The sequence below is a fragment of the Pithys albifrons genome, chromosome 1 (genome assembly GCF_047495875.1).
Source record: "Pithys albifrons albifrons isolate INPA30051 chromosome 1, PitAlb_v1, whole genome shotgun sequence".
Lineage (NCBI taxonomy): Eukaryota > Metazoa > Chordata > Aves > Passeriformes > Thamnophilidae > Pithys > Pithys albifrons.
The window spans coordinates 69,387,189-69,405,300 of NC_092458.1; the positions used below are offsets into that span (position 1 = coordinate 69,387,189).

The 18,112-nt window shown below is 36.5% G+C and overlaps 1 protein-coding gene across 2 annotated transcripts in view; it reads left to right on the forward strand.

The window, feature by feature from the left end:
- XPO4 (exportin 4) overlaps nucleotides 1-18,112 on the forward strand; it is an 81,149-nt gene that overhangs the window by 52,288 nt on the left and 10,749 nt on the right. For both annotated transcript variants that reach the window (XM_071554158.1, XM_071554168.1), the window contains 11 exons: nucleotides 2,942-3,118; nucleotides 5,300-5,442; nucleotides 5,558-5,703; nucleotides 6,998-7,175; nucleotides 9,152-9,311; nucleotides 10,944-11,113; nucleotides 12,047-12,221; nucleotides 13,319-13,612; nucleotides 14,897-15,077; nucleotides 16,626-16,744; nucleotides 17,650-17,780. In XM_071554158.1, coding sequence (XP_071410259.1) covers nucleotides 2,942-3,118; nucleotides 5,300-5,442; nucleotides 5,558-5,703; nucleotides 6,998-7,175; nucleotides 9,152-9,311; nucleotides 10,944-11,113; nucleotides 12,047-12,221; nucleotides 13,319-13,612; nucleotides 14,897-15,077; nucleotides 16,626-16,744; nucleotides 17,650-17,780 — 1,874 coding nt within the window. The remainder of the gene's footprint in view (nucleotides 1-2,941; nucleotides 3,119-5,299; nucleotides 5,443-5,557; nucleotides 5,704-6,997; nucleotides 7,176-9,151; nucleotides 9,312-10,943; nucleotides 11,114-12,046; nucleotides 12,222-13,318; nucleotides 13,613-14,896; nucleotides 15,078-16,625; nucleotides 16,745-17,649; nucleotides 17,781-18,112) is intronic.

Here is an 18,112-nt window from a genome sequence, read left to right on the forward strand (position 1 = left end):
TGTGTTCTGTTATTACTCTTATAGATGTCTCAACTTCATGCTGTTTCTCTGATTGTCAGGATGATACAGAATTCTGTGGTGATGTGCCTTCAAAAGAATAATGCTTATACCTTAGCAGTGTGTCAGCAATAAGGCATGCTACCAAGACTTTCAAGTTACTGCTGACTTAATCCCAGTGGAGTAATGATACTGTGTGCTGTGCCTGTAGAAGTACTCCTTTGTATCCCTGGAAACAATCTTTTGGTTTAGGAATGTCCCAGCCATGATTAATGTGTTCCCCAAGCTTCTTGCTTAGAATGTGTGTAGTGATACCTTCTGTGAGCTCATGTGCTGTCTGTAATTAAGAGCTTTTTTGATAGATTAAATACCATGTGTGTTGGGCTCAGTAGGAGTCCTTGGATAATATTCCTGAAGCTTTTTAGAGATATGAAGTGCAACAGAAGGCAGGCAGGCATATTCCTTAAGCTTTCCTGGTTGGAAAGGCTGTTTTCCCCATATTTCTGCCACTTTATATGCCAGCAGAACATACCATGTGAACACAGCAGAAAGCCCATCAGGGACTAGGAATCTACTTAGCTGAAGACCTGCTATGAAAACTGTCAAAACGTGGAGGTGCTGAATCAAGATACACAAACCACTTCAAAGCAGCTAATGGTGACTTTCAGCCAAGGGGGGGAACCCACAGTCCAAAATCATGTTCAAAACCGCTGTTTTGCATTAACCTGCCAGCTGGCCTTGGAGGGATTGGCTGAAGGAAGTTGAAACATTTGCCTGAACAGCTCTGCTAGTGGAGGGAGTGCAGTAAGCTTCAGCAATGCTGGGGTTTAGGTTATGGAGCAAATTGAAACAGTAATCTCTTCCTTTAATGGCGCTGGATCTGAGAGGAAATGCTTCCACAGCCCTGCTCTGCCTTGCTCAACACTTAATGCTTCTGCAAAAGTAGAAATCAAACATTCCATCTGAATTAGTGGAGAGTATGAATTGGAGTTTGGATGAAAAGTCAAATTATATTTGACTTTAAACTAAGAAATTGTATCAAAGGCTTCTTTCTCTTAAAATGAATCTCAGTGCACTGTTCATGTTTCATCGTGGCAGAGATCATTCTGACTTTGGTCCTCTCTGCTGTGCTTCAACTCTTTCCGGCTTACTGCTGCTTCACAAATTCTTGAAGTGTTCTTTCTTTAAAGGGTTAAGCAAATTGTGAAGGAAGAGGGACCAAATTTCTTTTTGTTTCCTGCATCGGAGGAGTTAAACATCTTTGCTTTAACTTTGCTTTGGCTTTATCTTGTCTTTCTTGAAGATCTGAGTTTGATCCATCACAATGATTCAGATCCCCAGTCTACAGCATACTTTTTCTGTAGGACATCTTTGATAGCTCTGCTGTAGCTAATCTGAAATAAGGATTGGTACTTTTTAGTAAAATTTCTTTGGGACTTGATTGGTTCAATGTGGATAAAATCCTTTCATGATTGGACATGTACTTTGTAGAAGCATATTAGTCCTAGATTGCTTATGAGTTGTTAAAATAATTTTTCTTCATGACATTAAGTTCTTGATAACCTTTCCAAACAAATGAAGTGGATATATTTTGAGGGTATTTTTTTGTTCATAAAGTCATGTCTGTGTATTTGTTTATGCTCTTGAATCTTACAAATTATGAAAAGTTACATGTAAGTTAATAGATGTAAATATATGATATAAATTTAAAAATATTTCAGGATTGAATGACTGTAAATTCATGTGTTCTAAATTTAGGCAAGTTTTAAAAAGAATGGTGCAGTTTCTTTTTTCTAAATTTGTGGCTTATGTTAGTGTTGAATACAATTTTGCCTCTCTCCTTGTCATTTTCAGCTTTTGTTTTTGCAATTACATCAGTGTGTCCCCTGTTTTAACTTACAACAATACGACCACTTTGTGGTTACAAAATGATGCTGCGAAACTGTCTTGAAATGCTTCCAGTGTGATACCAGTTTTTCCTCTTAATCAGTCATCCAGCCAATGTTTTCATTTCCTTGCCTGTTCATCCAACCATGTTTGTAACTTCACTGGAAGTCAGGAATTCTTGTGTCTGGAGCATTATTAAGGCCTTAATGTCTCTTTGTTTCATCAATGAACCATTTTACTAAGCTGTGCTATCTCAGAGTAACTTCTGTGAGCCATCCTGTTGGTTAAAAGTCAAGAAGACTACTTAGAAGAAGTTCAGCATCTTAGCAACATGTTTTTATGTACAGTCACACTGAAGTTATTTGAAGTTGGATATATTTACAAAAGTTCCATTTTTGCATCAAGACAAAAACTTGATAGTTACATTAAAAATACTTTTAAAAGAAATGGCCTCTTTGCTCTTTGGGTTCTTTAGTTTGCCTGTAACCCAGGACTTTGTTTTTCAGGTAAGTTATTCCCCTCAGTAACTTGCGTACTACGTAGAAGCACATATGAATAATTAAAAACATGAAGCATCAGGTGAAATGCACTAAGTAATTGGAGGTGCAGGCTTATTCTGAGCAATTCTGCTGTTGTTTGGTTTGCTTATGGAATGAGAAGCTGTGATTATTCATCAAAACTGGCTACCTGTGGAAAGGTTTCTTGAACATGTGCCAATCTTGCAGTGATTTCCTGTGGAACAGAGAATCATTCTTTCCTCTCTGTATTTCAGTAGTAGTGGAATATATATGAATCTATATGCACCATCAGGTGAAGAGAAACAGCTAAACACACTGACAGTTTTTAAAGTCTAGCAAGCATGAAACCTGCACTACCTTTTTTGATGCATTGTTTCTGTTCATTCTGATATTTTCCTGGCTACCCTTAGATGGGATTTGTGACTCATTTCTTTTTGTTTCAACAGTAGAAGAACATCTGTTTAATAATAAATATAAGCATGTTCCTCTGATTTGGTTTAGGAATAAGATTTTTGATTTGTTTCTTTCATCTCTTGCAGCTTGACAAAGATGACATGGTATATATGGAGGCATATGATAAATTGTTGGAATCTTGGCTTACTTTGGTACAAGATGACAAACATTTCCATAAAGGCTTCTTTACCCAACATGCTGTTCAAGTCTTTAATTCCTACATTCAGTGCCATCTAGCTGCTCCTGATGGCACAAGGAATTTGGTAAGCCCTCATTCTAGTAGATTTTGATGATGACTTACAGCAACTAGCCCATGTCTTTTGGTGGGTGTTTATTATGTAACTCAAGGCAGCAAGTGTAGAATTGCTATTTGTGACTTCAGAAATGAAAAAAATTGCTGAATTTGTTACTCAGATGTCATTTCCCAGTCTGTTTCTCACATTCATAAGAGGAAATAAAGGAGTACAAAGTTGGAAATTACTTTAAAAAATGGAAAAAAGTAAACCTGTAACTCAGGATCAATGTGTATCTTGCTGTTCTTCCCACAGATATAGTGACTATTTTGACCATCCTTTTCTGGATTAGAGTCCTAGTTAAAATTCTCAATGAAGAAATTGAAAACCTTTTTTATGGTTGTTACCTCCCGTACATTACCTTCAAAGTATAATTGACATGCATAAATATCTGAATAAATGTAAGCTAACTATGCTCAGACTAAAAGAAACTTGCAATATCATGTTTTTCTCTTGGATAAAATGAATTCCTGATTGAATTTCTGAGCAGGTGACTGTTCTACAGAAAAGCTAAAAGCACATCAAGTATCTCTTGAGCCAGTGAGAAAGCAGATCTATTTGAAGGGAATCTGTCTTTTTCTGAAATGGATACTTACACAGAAAGTTGGGTGTAGATGTTGCATGAATTAATTATTGCATAGATTCAATTCAATAACTGTATAAAATCTCTCCTTAGTCTGATGCTTTGCAAAGATCTCAGAGATCTGAAAAGGACCATATAAAACTTAATTCTGCTATCTCAATATGTAACAGATAGGAATAACAGTGCCAAAACTGGGAGAAGTATTTCACAAGAGAACTTTGAATTCATAGCAGGCGGTCTTGACATAACTTGTGTACACAGGTTAATTCATGTCATTCTGTGAGATAAGTAATTTATCCCATGGGTAACCTTTTAAAAGCCACAGCTGGCATTTTAGAATGCTTCTTGTTCAATATCAAAGCAGTAGCAGGAACTTTCAGTCCCTGCTTTAAGAGCAAAGGCTCACCCTTCAGTAAACAGCTGCAATTTTGAAGTTGCCAAAAGAGAATGATTTGCTAGGTTACATAAAGAAAAGATGGGTTAAAAGCATTTGGCATAAGGAGTTGTATGTGGATTCAGTTTTCCAGGACCTCTGTTGAAATAAAGCAGACTGATAGCTTTCTCTCTCTTGTGTTTTACTTTGTTACTTGCATAAATTTTCTGATTATTCAAGAGATTGTAAAAATCTTTGAATATTGATACTTACTCTCTACATATCATGGCTCATCTCTTCAAGGAATAAGATCTGATTATTATTTAAATAGTTTTATAATGCAACCAAGGTAAGCTTTAAGAGATTGAACAGTGCAACTTCTGCATCAGCAAGATATAAAACTGAGATGATGATGATTATTAGTCTTCTGTTTTCTAGAAGTTATAGCCTTTACCTTTTAAAGTACTTTTTCATTTTTAAATAGCACTTTTTAAACCACTATTTTTTAAAATTTATATTTCCCATCAAATAATAGGAAAAGTCTTCAGTGAAAGGGATGATTTTCATTTCATCTTGAAAATTGCTGCCTATTATGTAATTTATGTAAGATCTCAGAGAACTGAGAGCAATATCACTGACTAATAAATAGGAGAAGGCACAGAAGTTTCAGTATTTAAAATTATTCTTGGTCTGCTCCGTATGTGATTTGAAATGCAAATGTATTTCAGCAATCTTCTGACCACTGTGTTTGCAGACCATCTCTGAGTGCCAGTGTCACTGAGTACCTCATATCACATTTCTTGCAGTGGATGCACAACAGAGCTGATTGTGAAGTGTAGAGAAGCTGCTTTGCTATTGACCAGCCTGTATTTATACTACTAATAACAAGTATCAATTTTCATAAGTCCTATCCTTGACTCTTCACAGTGAATCTTTTGACTTGAGAGCATTATTGGAAACAGTAGCAAACAGAGAATTAACTGAATGTAGCATTTTGCTAATGAGTTGGTGAAATGCTGATTTTAAAACAGTATGAACCCATGTTGACTCTATTTAACTCTTCAGTGTCTAATTTAGTACAAGTTTGTTGTTCATCCATGCAAAATACCTTGAAAGAAAGTGCCAAAATAATGCAGAAAATTGTGATGGTAAATTGAGCAAGTATGACTAACTGGGTGTTTTTAATTTTGCCAAGACTGCCAATGGCGTGGCCTCTCGGGAAGAAGAAGAAATAAGTGAGCTGCAGGAAGATGACAGAGATCAGTTCTGTGACCAGTTGGCCAGCGTAGGCATGCTGGGGAGAATTGCTGCAGAACACTGTATACCTCTTCTTACAGGGCAAGTCCAAAAACAGCCATGAATGCAAATTAGTAAAGCCAGCACATAAGAGAAGCCTGGCTTTGCCAAAGCAATTTAAAAGCAGTGAAGTTATTTTATTGTTATTTGTCCACAGTTTGTTAGAAGACCGAGTGACAAGGCTTCATGGTCAGTTGCAAAGACATCAGCAGCAGTTACTTGCCTCACCAGCATCAGGTTCAATTGACAATAAAGTGCTTGATGACCTGTATGAGGATATTCATTGGCTTATTTTAGTCACAGGTTGGTGAACAGCTTTAAATAGTACTTATTCTGGTAGTCTTATTACACCTGGGACACCTTAGGAAAATAAAATGAAATCCCTGTATATGAACTATTCTTAATTGTCTATACATTTTATCCTCTATGGTGATTTCATTTTACATGCACTACTGGCAAAGTCTTTGTTTTACTTTCATCTGCCTGAGTAACATGAATGTTACCTTTAAAAGACTGATGAAGTCTTTAGATGAGGTCATGTCATTTGGACATTTTGTAGCACATTTTTTTTACCTGCGTTATCAGTCAACCTATTTAAGAAATTAGTCTGTTCATGGTATCAGTGGTATTGTCTGGGGGCACATGACTCTATAAGGGAATCAACATGAGATCAGGATAATGGTAGTACTCAGTGGTGGCAAAGAATCAAGTAAGTTCTAGATTTTTTCAGCACTGATGATGCTTGTCCTGCCATTTTGTTATGTTTTGGGGAAGTTGAATTTAGTACCTTTTCAGTTTTGATTTTTAGATGGAAATATTTTGCAAATGTTTGCCAAATGTAATAACGACTTAGACAGTGTCTGTACTTTGCTGTAAAAAATGTATAATTACGAAGTATTTGGGGGCTTTTTTTTCAATGTGTGATGTTTTAGTCACTCTCAGATGTTGACGTGAATGTATTTATACTATTTTCATAATACCGTGGGATGAAGTTTATATTTGTAGCTCACAGATGGTCATGGGATCAGACATTGAAAACTCAAACTGGAATAAATATTATCTGGATGTCAGAGTGTTGTATAAAACCCCATGCTTCACCCCATCTGCAGTTGCTGTGCAAGGAAAACTGTATAACAGCACATGTACTTGATGTCTGAAAACCTCTGACAGATTTGAAATGTTAGGAAAACAGAAGTCCCAAATGAGAGAGATTCAGTGGGGAAGCTGTAAAGGCAAGGCTTTTTTTATCAAAAACACAAGAAAAAAATGTCAACAAAATGTAGTTTTGGGGTGTCTCTCCCCCAGAAAGTTGAATTCACTGCAGGGCTTTTACATGATGCGAAAGTTACCTCTTTTTTAATTGATTTTTAAATTGGTGATTTCTTTCCAGTCTTGGTTTTTGTCTTTTTGGGTTTTTTTGTCCTGAAACGCTCTAAAGATGCTAAAGTTAGCTTGTATGTATCTAAACGGTGTTAGGTTGTACAAACATGTGATTCTGGTGTGATGTTTGCAGTTAAGCCAATGGATTCTCTAATCAGAAAGCCCTAAGTCAACCTAGGGTAGAAGGTTGTGATCACTCTTTCTTTTTTAATGTAAGGCTACCTCTTGGCTAATGATACTCAGGGAGAGACTCCGCTAATACCTCCAGAAGTAATGGAATATTCCATTAAACATTCAACTGAGGTTGACATCAATACAACACTTCAGATTCTGGGATCTCCAGGAGAAAAAGCCTCTTCCATCCCAGGGTACAACAGAACTGATTCTGTAATTAGGTAAGGATGCCTCTTGCATTATTGAGTGTGTTAAATGCTTTTTAAGAGAAAAAAGTGAGAATGTGAGTGGACTTCTGTGAACATGAAAAGTAAACAAGCAATACATAAACACTGAACATTGAAAAAGATATTTCTTTTGAACTAAAGGGCAAATTTAGAAGAATGGGTTTATTACAGTTATATTAAGGTAATGCTGTAAAAGAGCGTTAAGAAAAGAGGGAAGTCAGCAACAGGACAAGGGGGCACGGGCTCAAGCTCTGCCAGGGGAAATTTAAGTTGGGTATCAGAAAAAAATTCTTCACAGAGAGAGTAATTGGGCACTGAAATGGGCTGCCCAGAGAGGTGGTGGATTCACCATCCCTAGAGATTTTTAAACTGTGATTGGACATGGCACTGAGTGCCATGATCTGGTAAATGGACTGGAGTTGGACTGAGGGTTGGGCTTGATGATCTTGGAGATCTTTTCCAACCCAATCGAGTCTATGACTCAATGATTCTGTGAAAGGTTTAAGCAATTTTATTATTTTTTTAGGATAAAGAAAGGCAGGGTAAATATAGATGATATTTCGAGTCAAGTTGATCTAGGGAAGGACTGAAAAGAAAAATGAGAGTAAGGCATTGAAACAGATAACACTGAGTCAAGATGGGAAATCTGAAGTGCCTAGATTGACTTAATAGTCTTAAGAGAGGACATGAGCCAAAGTCTAGGAAATAAAAAGAATTTTTTTCATATCTTTACTGAAAATTCCTTTTTGATCTATTTGTTACAGAAATTCCTTTAAATTGCTTACATAAATAAAATTGGTAGATCAAAATCTTTAGATAATATGTTCTCTAGCATTCATTCAGCACATGTGCAGCTTAAGCAAACGCTTTCCAGAGCATCAGTGAGCTTGTCTGCTGTGAACATGAGTTACTGCCCAAGCTTGGCAGCAGCAGAAAAACTGATCCTCAGAGCAGGAGAAATTGTTGGTCAGCTTGGTACATGTATCACTGTTAGCCTGTGAAATAAGCAGGAGAGATTTCCCTTCCCTTTTGCAGGAAGGCTGATGCCCACAAAGGACTCCTCAATTTGAATCCTAGCACTTCAAAAGCATGGAAGATTCTTAACCCAAGATTAGTTGTGTACTTAAAAGTTTTCTTCTGAGGAGGAGCTAGAACAAATGGATATTCATTAGCAATGGTGTATTTGTCAAATGTTCAGAGGCTTGAGTACTGCTCACTGATAGTAGTGCTTCAAACAGTGGTCACTCCGCAGGATTTCTTGATGCAGTGCCTCAGTGGTAATGGGAATAAAATCAGATCTAAAATAAGGATTGATTTGAGGATCTCTGTCTATAGCTCTAAAATGTCTTCAAGAAATAGGCCACTGTCAACTCCTAAAATTCTTGTGGACTATCATAATCTTACAAAATTTAATTGACATACTACAAAAGCTAATATTTAGTGTAGTTTTATAGACTGTTTTATTAATGCAATCACCTAGTGTTCTGCTATTTCAAACTTTTTCTGCAGTAATAAACAAGAGAGAAATAACTGGTGATTTCTGTATTTGCTTTTTGGTATGCATCACACTGCTAAAGCTGCACAGTTAGAACTGACTTGGTCACTAAACTTTATGTTGCAAGGAGGGGAGAAACAGCTTTTCAAAATACCTTTTCAAGTACTCCAAGTAGTAATCCATTTGTCACAATGCTTGTGAGGAGTCTTTATTGCACTAATTTTGATGTCAAAGATGACCTTTTGAAGCATAGTTATTACTCTTTGGAGGATATTTGTCTCTCTATCCTCTCTCTCTCTCTCTCTTTGCCTTTCAAGAAACAATAAATAGAGGTGCTTTTTATTTGATTAGAGCTGAACTACTTTGTGTTATCCTGATTCTTCTGTCGTATTTTGTGAAAAATGAAAGTGTTTGTTCATTGTGTTACTTCTCCAAAAACCACTCTCAACATCCTCATTGTGTTTTAAATCCACAGGTTGTTATCTGCTATTTTAAGAGTATCAGAAGTAGAATCTAGAGCAATAAGGGCAAATCTCACACACCTCTTGAGCCCTCAGATGGGCAAAGATATTGTGTGGTTCCTCAAACGCTGGGCAAAGACTTACCTCCTAGTAGATGAAAAGTTGTATGATCAGGTAAGGATATAACTTTTATTAATTAATTGGTGAGTATTAGCAATAATATTATGCTGTGAATGCCAATGTCAGTGTAGCTATTTAAAGTGCTCTTTTAGTGTTAAATGGGTTGTGGTTTATTTTGGAATTTGTTTGAAATTTGATGTTTTCTTCTATTTGTTAATTAGAAATATAAGTTGTTAGGGGACTCTTGCACATTTTGCTGCAAATGTGATATTTTTGTTGGTTTTTTTAATAGCCATCACCATAGCAAAATAACATAGTGCTCTCAGGCTGCATAGTGGGTGAAACTCACTGACTACAGTGTTTTTTATAAGTTTCTTCTGACTGTCCATCAGATCTTACATTTCATCTCTAATACGGGGGTTGCCCTTGATGAATGATTTAGTGAGTAACCTGATGATGATTTTAGGCTAGATATCTAACACCATCACAAAGTAGGATACATTAGCTAATGTCATGCTACTTTCTCTCCCCATTCGCATTGTATATACCATGATTTCAACGGTGCATTCTTTGTAAAGGGCAACTTCTTACCCTGTTTGGAGAGCACTAATCATGATTAGAATTTGATCCTGATTTTGCTTATCGAACTAACTGTAATCTAGCTGGCTCACAGAGACCACTTGTCTTGAGGAGGTCCTGTTGGCTCTAACTTTTTGAGAAAGAAGCCTCTTCTTTCTCTTCTTTATTTCCATTATTGAAGCAACTAAGAATACTAATGCTTCAGGAGGCCCCTCCTCAACAAAAGTAGATACACCATAGACTTGCAAATATTTGGAGTAGTACTATTTAGCTTGTACATACAGCACAGCTAAGAACTTCAAAATGTACTGATTGGGGAAGAATTGGAGGGCATGCTAGGAGATCCATGTGAAAAACAATGTGAAGAAACAAAACAGAGTGTCCAGGAAATGCACACGTACAGTTGGTGTTGACATGTGGAAGTGATTGAAACCTGTATTTAAACCTTATGTTTAATCATGTATATACCATGAGTTTTAAAGTTAGAAGTTAGAAGTGTTAGTGCTGTGCTGATAGGAGGCCCCTGCACAATTAATACGAAGTCTTTGGGTTTCACTCTTGGGAAACTTTTTTTAAAGATAGAAGAGGCAATTTCAAGAAGGACCACAGTGTGACATCTTTCCTGAAGGATGTGTAGATTAAAGGGACCATCTGCAGAAAGCAGATGCATAAAAATTGAGTTGACAATAAATTCTTAGAAGATTTGATCTAGATCAAAAGTTAGGTTTATTTCTAATAATTTTTACCACTGAATTTTGAGGAATTTTGTCTTAAATTTATGAAAACCTTTCTGGGATGTGATTTTGGGATTGTTCTTTTAGTTATTAACACCTTTGAACTTTCTTTGGCCTTAAAAGCTAGACATACTCAAGCCTGACTTTGTAATGAGGTTGAAGCTTTTCTTTGTTTTAGATGGTGTGCTTAAAGTCACAAAATTTGGCAAAGATTTTTCTATTACAGGTATTCTTTGCCTTTGTCTGTGTAACATTTGTGTAATTTAAGTAGGAAAGAAGTGACAGCCTGAAAAGAATTTGCTGACAATGATTACCATACACTTTGGGGTTCTGGCTTCTGTAAAACTCACTCATTTTAATGCTTTTCTTATAGATAAGTCTGCCATTTAGTACAGCATTTGGTGCTGATACAGAGGGTTCCCAGTGGATTGTGGGTTACCTTTTAGAAAAAGTGATCAGTAACCTGGCAGTGTGGAGTTCAGAGCAGGACCTTGCAAATGATACTGTACAACTGCTAGTAACATTAGTGGAAAGGAGAGAGCGGTAAGTTGCTATACCTCTGGAAGTCAAAAAATTTCTTTTGCTTCCTTTAAAGTTTTTGGCCAAAGTAATCCAGATATAGGGCACTTCATATTTATGTCTCTGTAAGTCAAATTACTTCAATAACTTTCTGTAACTGAGAAAAAACCCAACAAAATTGTCTAACAAAGTGAGGAGTGAGACCGATATTGGACAGAACGTCACCTAATTTTTATTATTGTTTAGAAGTATATTCACCTTACCTTACCTTTGTGCCTCACTCTTAAACAGTGAGTGAGGAAAACTCTCCTGGTCTCCACTCTAATTGCAAGGATTTTTCTGGTGTTGTTAATTTTTGTTGATTAAGAGTTCAGATACTGGCTAAGCCATGATTTTTAAACATACAATTGTTTTTTTAAATCCAGGATTTTGTGGATGCAGACAGATTTCACGAAGTTTTCTTTGGTATTGCAAACTGTGGGAGCAGGAAACTCTTGAATGTTTTAATTCTGTGAATTGACATGCAATCATACATTCAGTCTGATAAAAGACTGTTCTGAAGCTTGAGGATTTTAAACACTTGAGGTGTTTTCTTTTAAAAAAATGAAAACCTACAGGAGCTAGTTTTGAAATAAACTGCTTATTTTATCATGACATAATGAGACTAAGCTTTTAATCCATGCAATATGTCCATTAACTCTGTGTGTGTATGTGCATAAAACTAAAGCACTTTCCTGCTTTTCTCCCATATGAATTGATCTATTTTTGGAGTATCTGCTTTAGAACTCTTAGAGCTGAGGAATTAGTAAGATGAAAATCAAAAGGCTATTTAGCCTTATAATAAAGGAATTTAAAAAAAAACACAACAACAACCCTCTGACAACTGCTAGCAACCTGATGTGCTCTGTTCACACCATTTTGTGAAGTCTTTATTTAAACTATTTTTCCCTCCTTTAGGGCAAACTTAGTTATTCAGTGTGAAAACTGGTGGAATTTAGCAAAACAGTTTGCAAGGCGAAGCCCTCCTCTTCACTATTTGTCCAGTTCTGTGCAGAGAACACTAATGAAAGCTTTAGTTTTAGGAGGTTTTGCTCATATGGACACAGAAACAAAGCAACAATACTGGACAGAGGTAAGCTATTTTGATGCTTTTATTACCTCAGTTGTAGTCAGCAGGACAAGTTAGTCTAGGGAATTTTATGGTGACACAAAGTCAACTTGTCTAGCATATTTTTATTTTTCATATCTAATTAAATTTTGAAATTAATCTCTCTTTGAGGGTCAGCAGTTGTATTTCTTGTATCTAAATGGTATCTAAAACATCACAACCTAAACAGAAACCACTAATAGTTAACTGGGATGTTTGTGAAGCAGACAGTATAACAACATGCTTGAAATAGACTATTATAAAAGATTTAATCATCCCCCTTGAACTGTGCCATTTTTTCTTTCATTTTAATTTGGTGGTGTTATGAATTATCCAGTTATTCACTCAATGCCAGTAAGCAAAAAGCCAATGTGGAACCGAATAAAGAGCCTTGGCCAGCTCTTTGTGCCCTGGCTCCATTAAAGCTAAGATATTTAATACCTGACATCTTGGTCCAAGAAAGAAGCTGAAATGTGATCAGGAAGCACCACAGGAGTTTGGAAAGTACTGACCTTCTGCGAAAGCCTTGGTTTTGTTAGCAGAGCTATGAAATTAGTGGTTTAAGGTACAACTATAACACACTGAAAGTAATTGGGGAAAAAAACATTTAATTTTTTTATGGAAGTTTCTAAATTGTTTCCAAACACAGCTGATGACAATAGTGATTGCGCTATTGAGAATCATAATGTGGCAACAATAACTGTGCACATTGTTAACAACAGCTTTCATTGTTAACAGTTTTTTCCCTAATACTGCATTTGGAAGAGAACCAAATAGTGTAAGCCAGAGAAGGTCGTTTTAATTTGTTTAAACACTACAAAATAACCTGAAATACTTATGGAGGTGCTCATTTTGAAACCTGTGGGCAGGTAATGATGGGTAATGAGAAACACTAATAACTACTACTTCAGTTTATGTTAACGTGGCAGATAATAACATAACTGAGCTGTTGGAAACTGGAAGGGATTGATTCTTGTAATTGCCATGCCAAAAGCAACCCATGAGCTTGCTAAATTACTTAAGCCTCACATCTCTTATAGTATCATGTTTATTTTAATGTTCCTTTTCTAAAAAATTTCAAGGTTCTTCAGCCACTCCAGCAGCGATTCTTGAATGTGATAAACCAAGAAAATTTTCAGCAGATCTGTCAGGAGGAGGAAGTGAAACAGGAAATCACTGCTACGTTAGAAGCACTCTGTGGCATTGCTGAGGCTACCCAGATTGATAACGTAGCAATTCTCTTCAATTTCCTTATGGACTTCCTTAATAATTGCATTGGATTAATGGAAGTATACAAAAACACACCAGAGACTGTTAATCTCATAATAGAAGTCTTTGTTGAAGTTGCACATAAACAAATTTGCTATCTTGGAGAGGTAAATACAACCAGAAGGGGAAGAAGGGAAAGTGGGGGGAGAGTGTCTGTGTGTGGGTGCATGTGCATACAATGCTATTTCTTAAGCAAAATAAAGTGTAGTGATTTTTATAGGGAGAAAGAAAGGCTATGTATTCACATCTGTTAAGAAATTCTTTTGTTTTAAAACATATGCTTGCAAAGATTAAAAGCAGAATATTTAGACTGTTCTTATATCAATAAATTTGACCATGTTCATCACTAGTCTAACTGTGCATGGCTGGCAGAAGAGGACAGACTATGTTGAGTACTTTCTTTTTTCAACTGTATCAAACTTTCCTGAAGTCTGGTCTAAGAGAATTGCAGCACTGTTTTATGTGATAAATGTATCCCAAAGAGACACTGCCTTGGTCCTAGACAAGGCATTAAGAGATACCAATGTAGGGACAGGTACCCTTTTCATAAGAATTTCTAATGGGGAGCTAGAACTCGTTTTATGCTTAGGAGGACTTCCTGCCTAAGAGTACTTTCCTCATAAATAGCTGAGTGTTTTTCCCTTCTCCTTTGCATACGAGAGAAAAAATGCAGTATCTCTGTAGTCTGAAGAGACAGAAATCCTCACAGTGTTACAGGCCGTGCTGGCAGTGAGCCTGGGGGAGGGAGATCAGAGACGATGATAAAGCCCAGGAATGAAAAGAGGTTTTTGCCTTTTCTCAGGCCCTGTGCCCTGGAAGCACAGCCAGTTTTTGCTTTGTAAGATTTTTTGTGTTCTTGCCTTCAAATAAACCTTTTGAATTCTTTTCCTTGCTCTGACATTTTGGGGGATACTTGTGTATATCTTACTTTACACCCAGAAGTTAACAGTTAAATTTTGAGTCAGTGCAGTACACTTAGGTCTTTGCAATGTTGGCTAATTTTGCTTTTGCATCTGGAAGAGTTCCTGCCTATTCCAAACTGGGTATGCACAGTGTTGTGTGGCTCAAAACTTCTATAGCTGAAGTTGTCCCCCAGAGATTTTGTTGATAATCTGGTTTGTGAGAGTAGTGAGACTTGTCATCCTGTGCCAAGCCACGCTGGTTTTTTGTTAAGATTGAGAAATCAATAAAAGTAATCTTCTGCTGTTACTGTCAATAGCACGTCAATAATGGCTGTAAGTGTTCTTGCTGCTTAAGGTGGCTGTTTCCTTGATGATTTTGTGTGCAGTTGTTGCAAAACGTGGTCGTATCCTGAAATTAAAATCTTGAAGTGTTGTCTACCAAGTAATGCCATCTTAAAATATTCTTACTTATGTAACATTGTTTTATAGGCCAAAGCCATGAACTTGTATGAGGCCTGCCTAACTCTGCTCCAGGTGTATTCTAAGAATAATCTAGGTCGACAACGGATAGATGTTACAGCAGAAGAAGACCAGTACCAGGATCTCCTCCTTATTATGGAGCTTCTCACTAATCTTCTATCAAAAGAATTCATAGATTTCAGTGATACAGGTACTAAGGAATTGGTAATTGCTAAACCACAACTTCTAAACTGTTCTAAACAAATTCTAAACTGTAAGAACCACTGTGGGGCATGTGTTCAATCTGTGTAAAGTGAAAACTGAAGTTTTAGGCTTGACTAGATCAGGATGTGGAAATAACTATTTAATGTGCCAGTAGCAAAGAAAGGACTTTTCATAGTATTCTAGGATCTGAAAGTATTATTCCTCTCATAAAACAAATAAGGGTGCATATGAAACAGCTTGAAATCTGAATGTTACAAGTCTGAACATGTAGTAGCAGCAGTTAATAACAAAAAGCCCATACAGAAGTTGGAGTAGGACATTTCTGCAAGAGGGCAGGTGGATTGTCTTCTCAGTACAGGCTTCAACTTCTGTGAAACGTCGAGCTCATTAAAATTCCATGGTATTTGAGGGTCTTCTATTTTCCTCTTTCACAGAACATGCTTTGTGGTTCGTTGCTGTAATTGCCTTTTTGTATCCCAGCCTGTTACTTTCTTATGTGTATTTGCCACTTAAAATTGCACTTGTCCTGAATATGATCTGCAGTTCTAGCTGTAGCTGTTGTGTATTGCTTTTGAATGAGCCAAAACACATTTGCATGGTTCACATCTCACCCTGTCCTATACAGTTTTTACACAAAGAACGTAGGCAGATTCTCTTTGATACCAAGCATGTTTTGATGTTGTTAATTGCTTTTCTGAGGTATATCTATAAAGAGAGAACTTGTACTTCAAAATTCCGTGCATCATTCTGTTTTTCACCATGTGCGCCAAACACAATATAGAACCAGATTTAGATGGACAACCCAATGCTATGTAACGTATTCTCTTTGAGATCTGCATATTAGTTGTGTGGAAAACACTGTAAAATACTTACCATGACACCAAGTAATGTGAACAAAACCTAAGTGTAAAGCCCAGAGATGAAATGTATTGCAAGGTGTCTGCATACTGCTGCTGTCTCAATACAGGAATTACAAACGTAAGGTCACTGCCAGTTGATGGGAAATGTAGGTCTTGCCTGTAACTGGAGAAAACTTGGCAACATCCAAACTACAGAATTTTCTACGTTAACTCTCCCATTCTTTTTATAAAAGATATTAAACCACAGATAAATATAATACATACACACACACACACACACACACACACACACACACACATATATATATATATATAATATAAAAATGCAGTAATATTTTTCTTGCTATCTGTGTGAAGGCATGAAGCAGCTATCCCTAGAAACAAATGCAATGTTCCGTAGTGGAATGGAGCCCTCAGAGTGCAGCTGAAGTGTTCTGGTTTAGCATGCCATCTGGTACAAGTGATTATGAAATACTTAGTCCTAATGAATATAAATACAGAGTGATGTGACAGTCTCCACTCACGAAGTTTCTATTTTAATACAGTGCCTCATGTTTTTGTTTGGAGAGAGAGGAATAGTCCTAATTTTTAAAAATGACTTTAAAGAAATGAGACTCTTCCTTCAATATGTTTAATCCTCCTTTTATACAAAATAGTTTCTGTCTTTCCTATAGATGAAGTATTTAGAGGACATGAGCCTGGGCAAGCTACAAATAGATCTGTATCAGCAGCAGATGTTGTCTTATATGGGGTTAATCTAGTTCTGCCTCTAATGTCCCAAGATCTGCTAAAGGTAAGTGTGTTTTTACACTGAGCTGCTAGAATATGAAAGCTTTATAGTAAAAAATTCCCAGAATTCATTCCTATATGCATTCCATATCTCTGAGTTTTCTAGACTTTATAAGAGTAGATAACTATTCCATAGTTCTAGATACTGTTTGAAAAGAATGTTGTAAGCTGAGAAACTGTATTTTTGAAGGTCCTAAACAAAACTCTTTTCTTCTAAAAGCAAGTCTGAGCAGATCCACAGCCAAACCTGAAATGTGGCTTGTGGAATCCTTTTTCTGATAGTGTCAGAAGTGTGATAGGAAACATAAACAGTAATATTAAGTAAGTTAAAAGTAACTCTGTTTTACACTACCGATGGCTTTCATACATAGCAGCTTGTCAGTAGAACAGTAAAATATGAAACAATGGGACAGCAGCATTTCTTTGGGTTGCACTGTGTTAATATTTTACTTTGAATCAGGGGAACACAATTCTGAAGTGTATCTCAGTTGCCCCCTCTTCATGTGCTTTCTCATCTGGTACTCTTGGTAAGTGAGAGGGCTTATGTCCATGTTGGATGAAACCAAGTCAAAGGATGTACCCTGGAAGCCCCTCTATTGTGCTCCAAATGCTCGCAAGGCTTTTACCTCACAGCACTAGATTTGTTCTGGTCTGAAGTAAAACTCCTTGAATTTGTATAGAGCAGATACCAGACTCCCACCATCAACTGTTTAGCTTTAACAAACTTGTTTTATTGTCATACAGTGTTTGCTAATAAAATTGTAGCCATTCTAATGACTGAAGTTGCCTACTGAAACTGGGTTTCCTTCTTCAGTGGAAAGCAGTAGTCCTGTCTCTTTGTACAGTTGAAGATTATGCAAGAATAGTTATGTTACTGAATCTAAAACTATCATGTTTTTCTTTTGACAGTTTCCATCCCTGTGTAATCAATATTACAAATTAATCACTTTCATCTGTGAAATATTCCCTGAGAAAATTCCACAACTTCCAGAAGACCTCTTTAAGAGCCTAATGTACTCACTGGAGTTAGGGATGTCATCGTATCCTTTATAGAACTTCAGAGTGTTTAAAAAAAAATCTAAGTTGCTATAACCAAATCTAAGGACATGTTAAAAAATCTCATTTTTTTAATCTTTTAAATTTTTTCTTTTTCTATCAATATCAGTATCTATAATTGTATATCAATAATTGACTCACTCTGCTCTCTGGGGACTGAGAGTTTCACTGTAGTGTCTATTGAGATTCTAGTATTAGCTGAATTGTCTCTGACTTGTGCTTGGGCGCAGCCTTTAAGTAGTTTAGCATGTAAGTTTTTTCTGGCAGCCATTCCTGCCTCCTCCATTACTTCATTTCAGAGTGTGTAACCTCATAA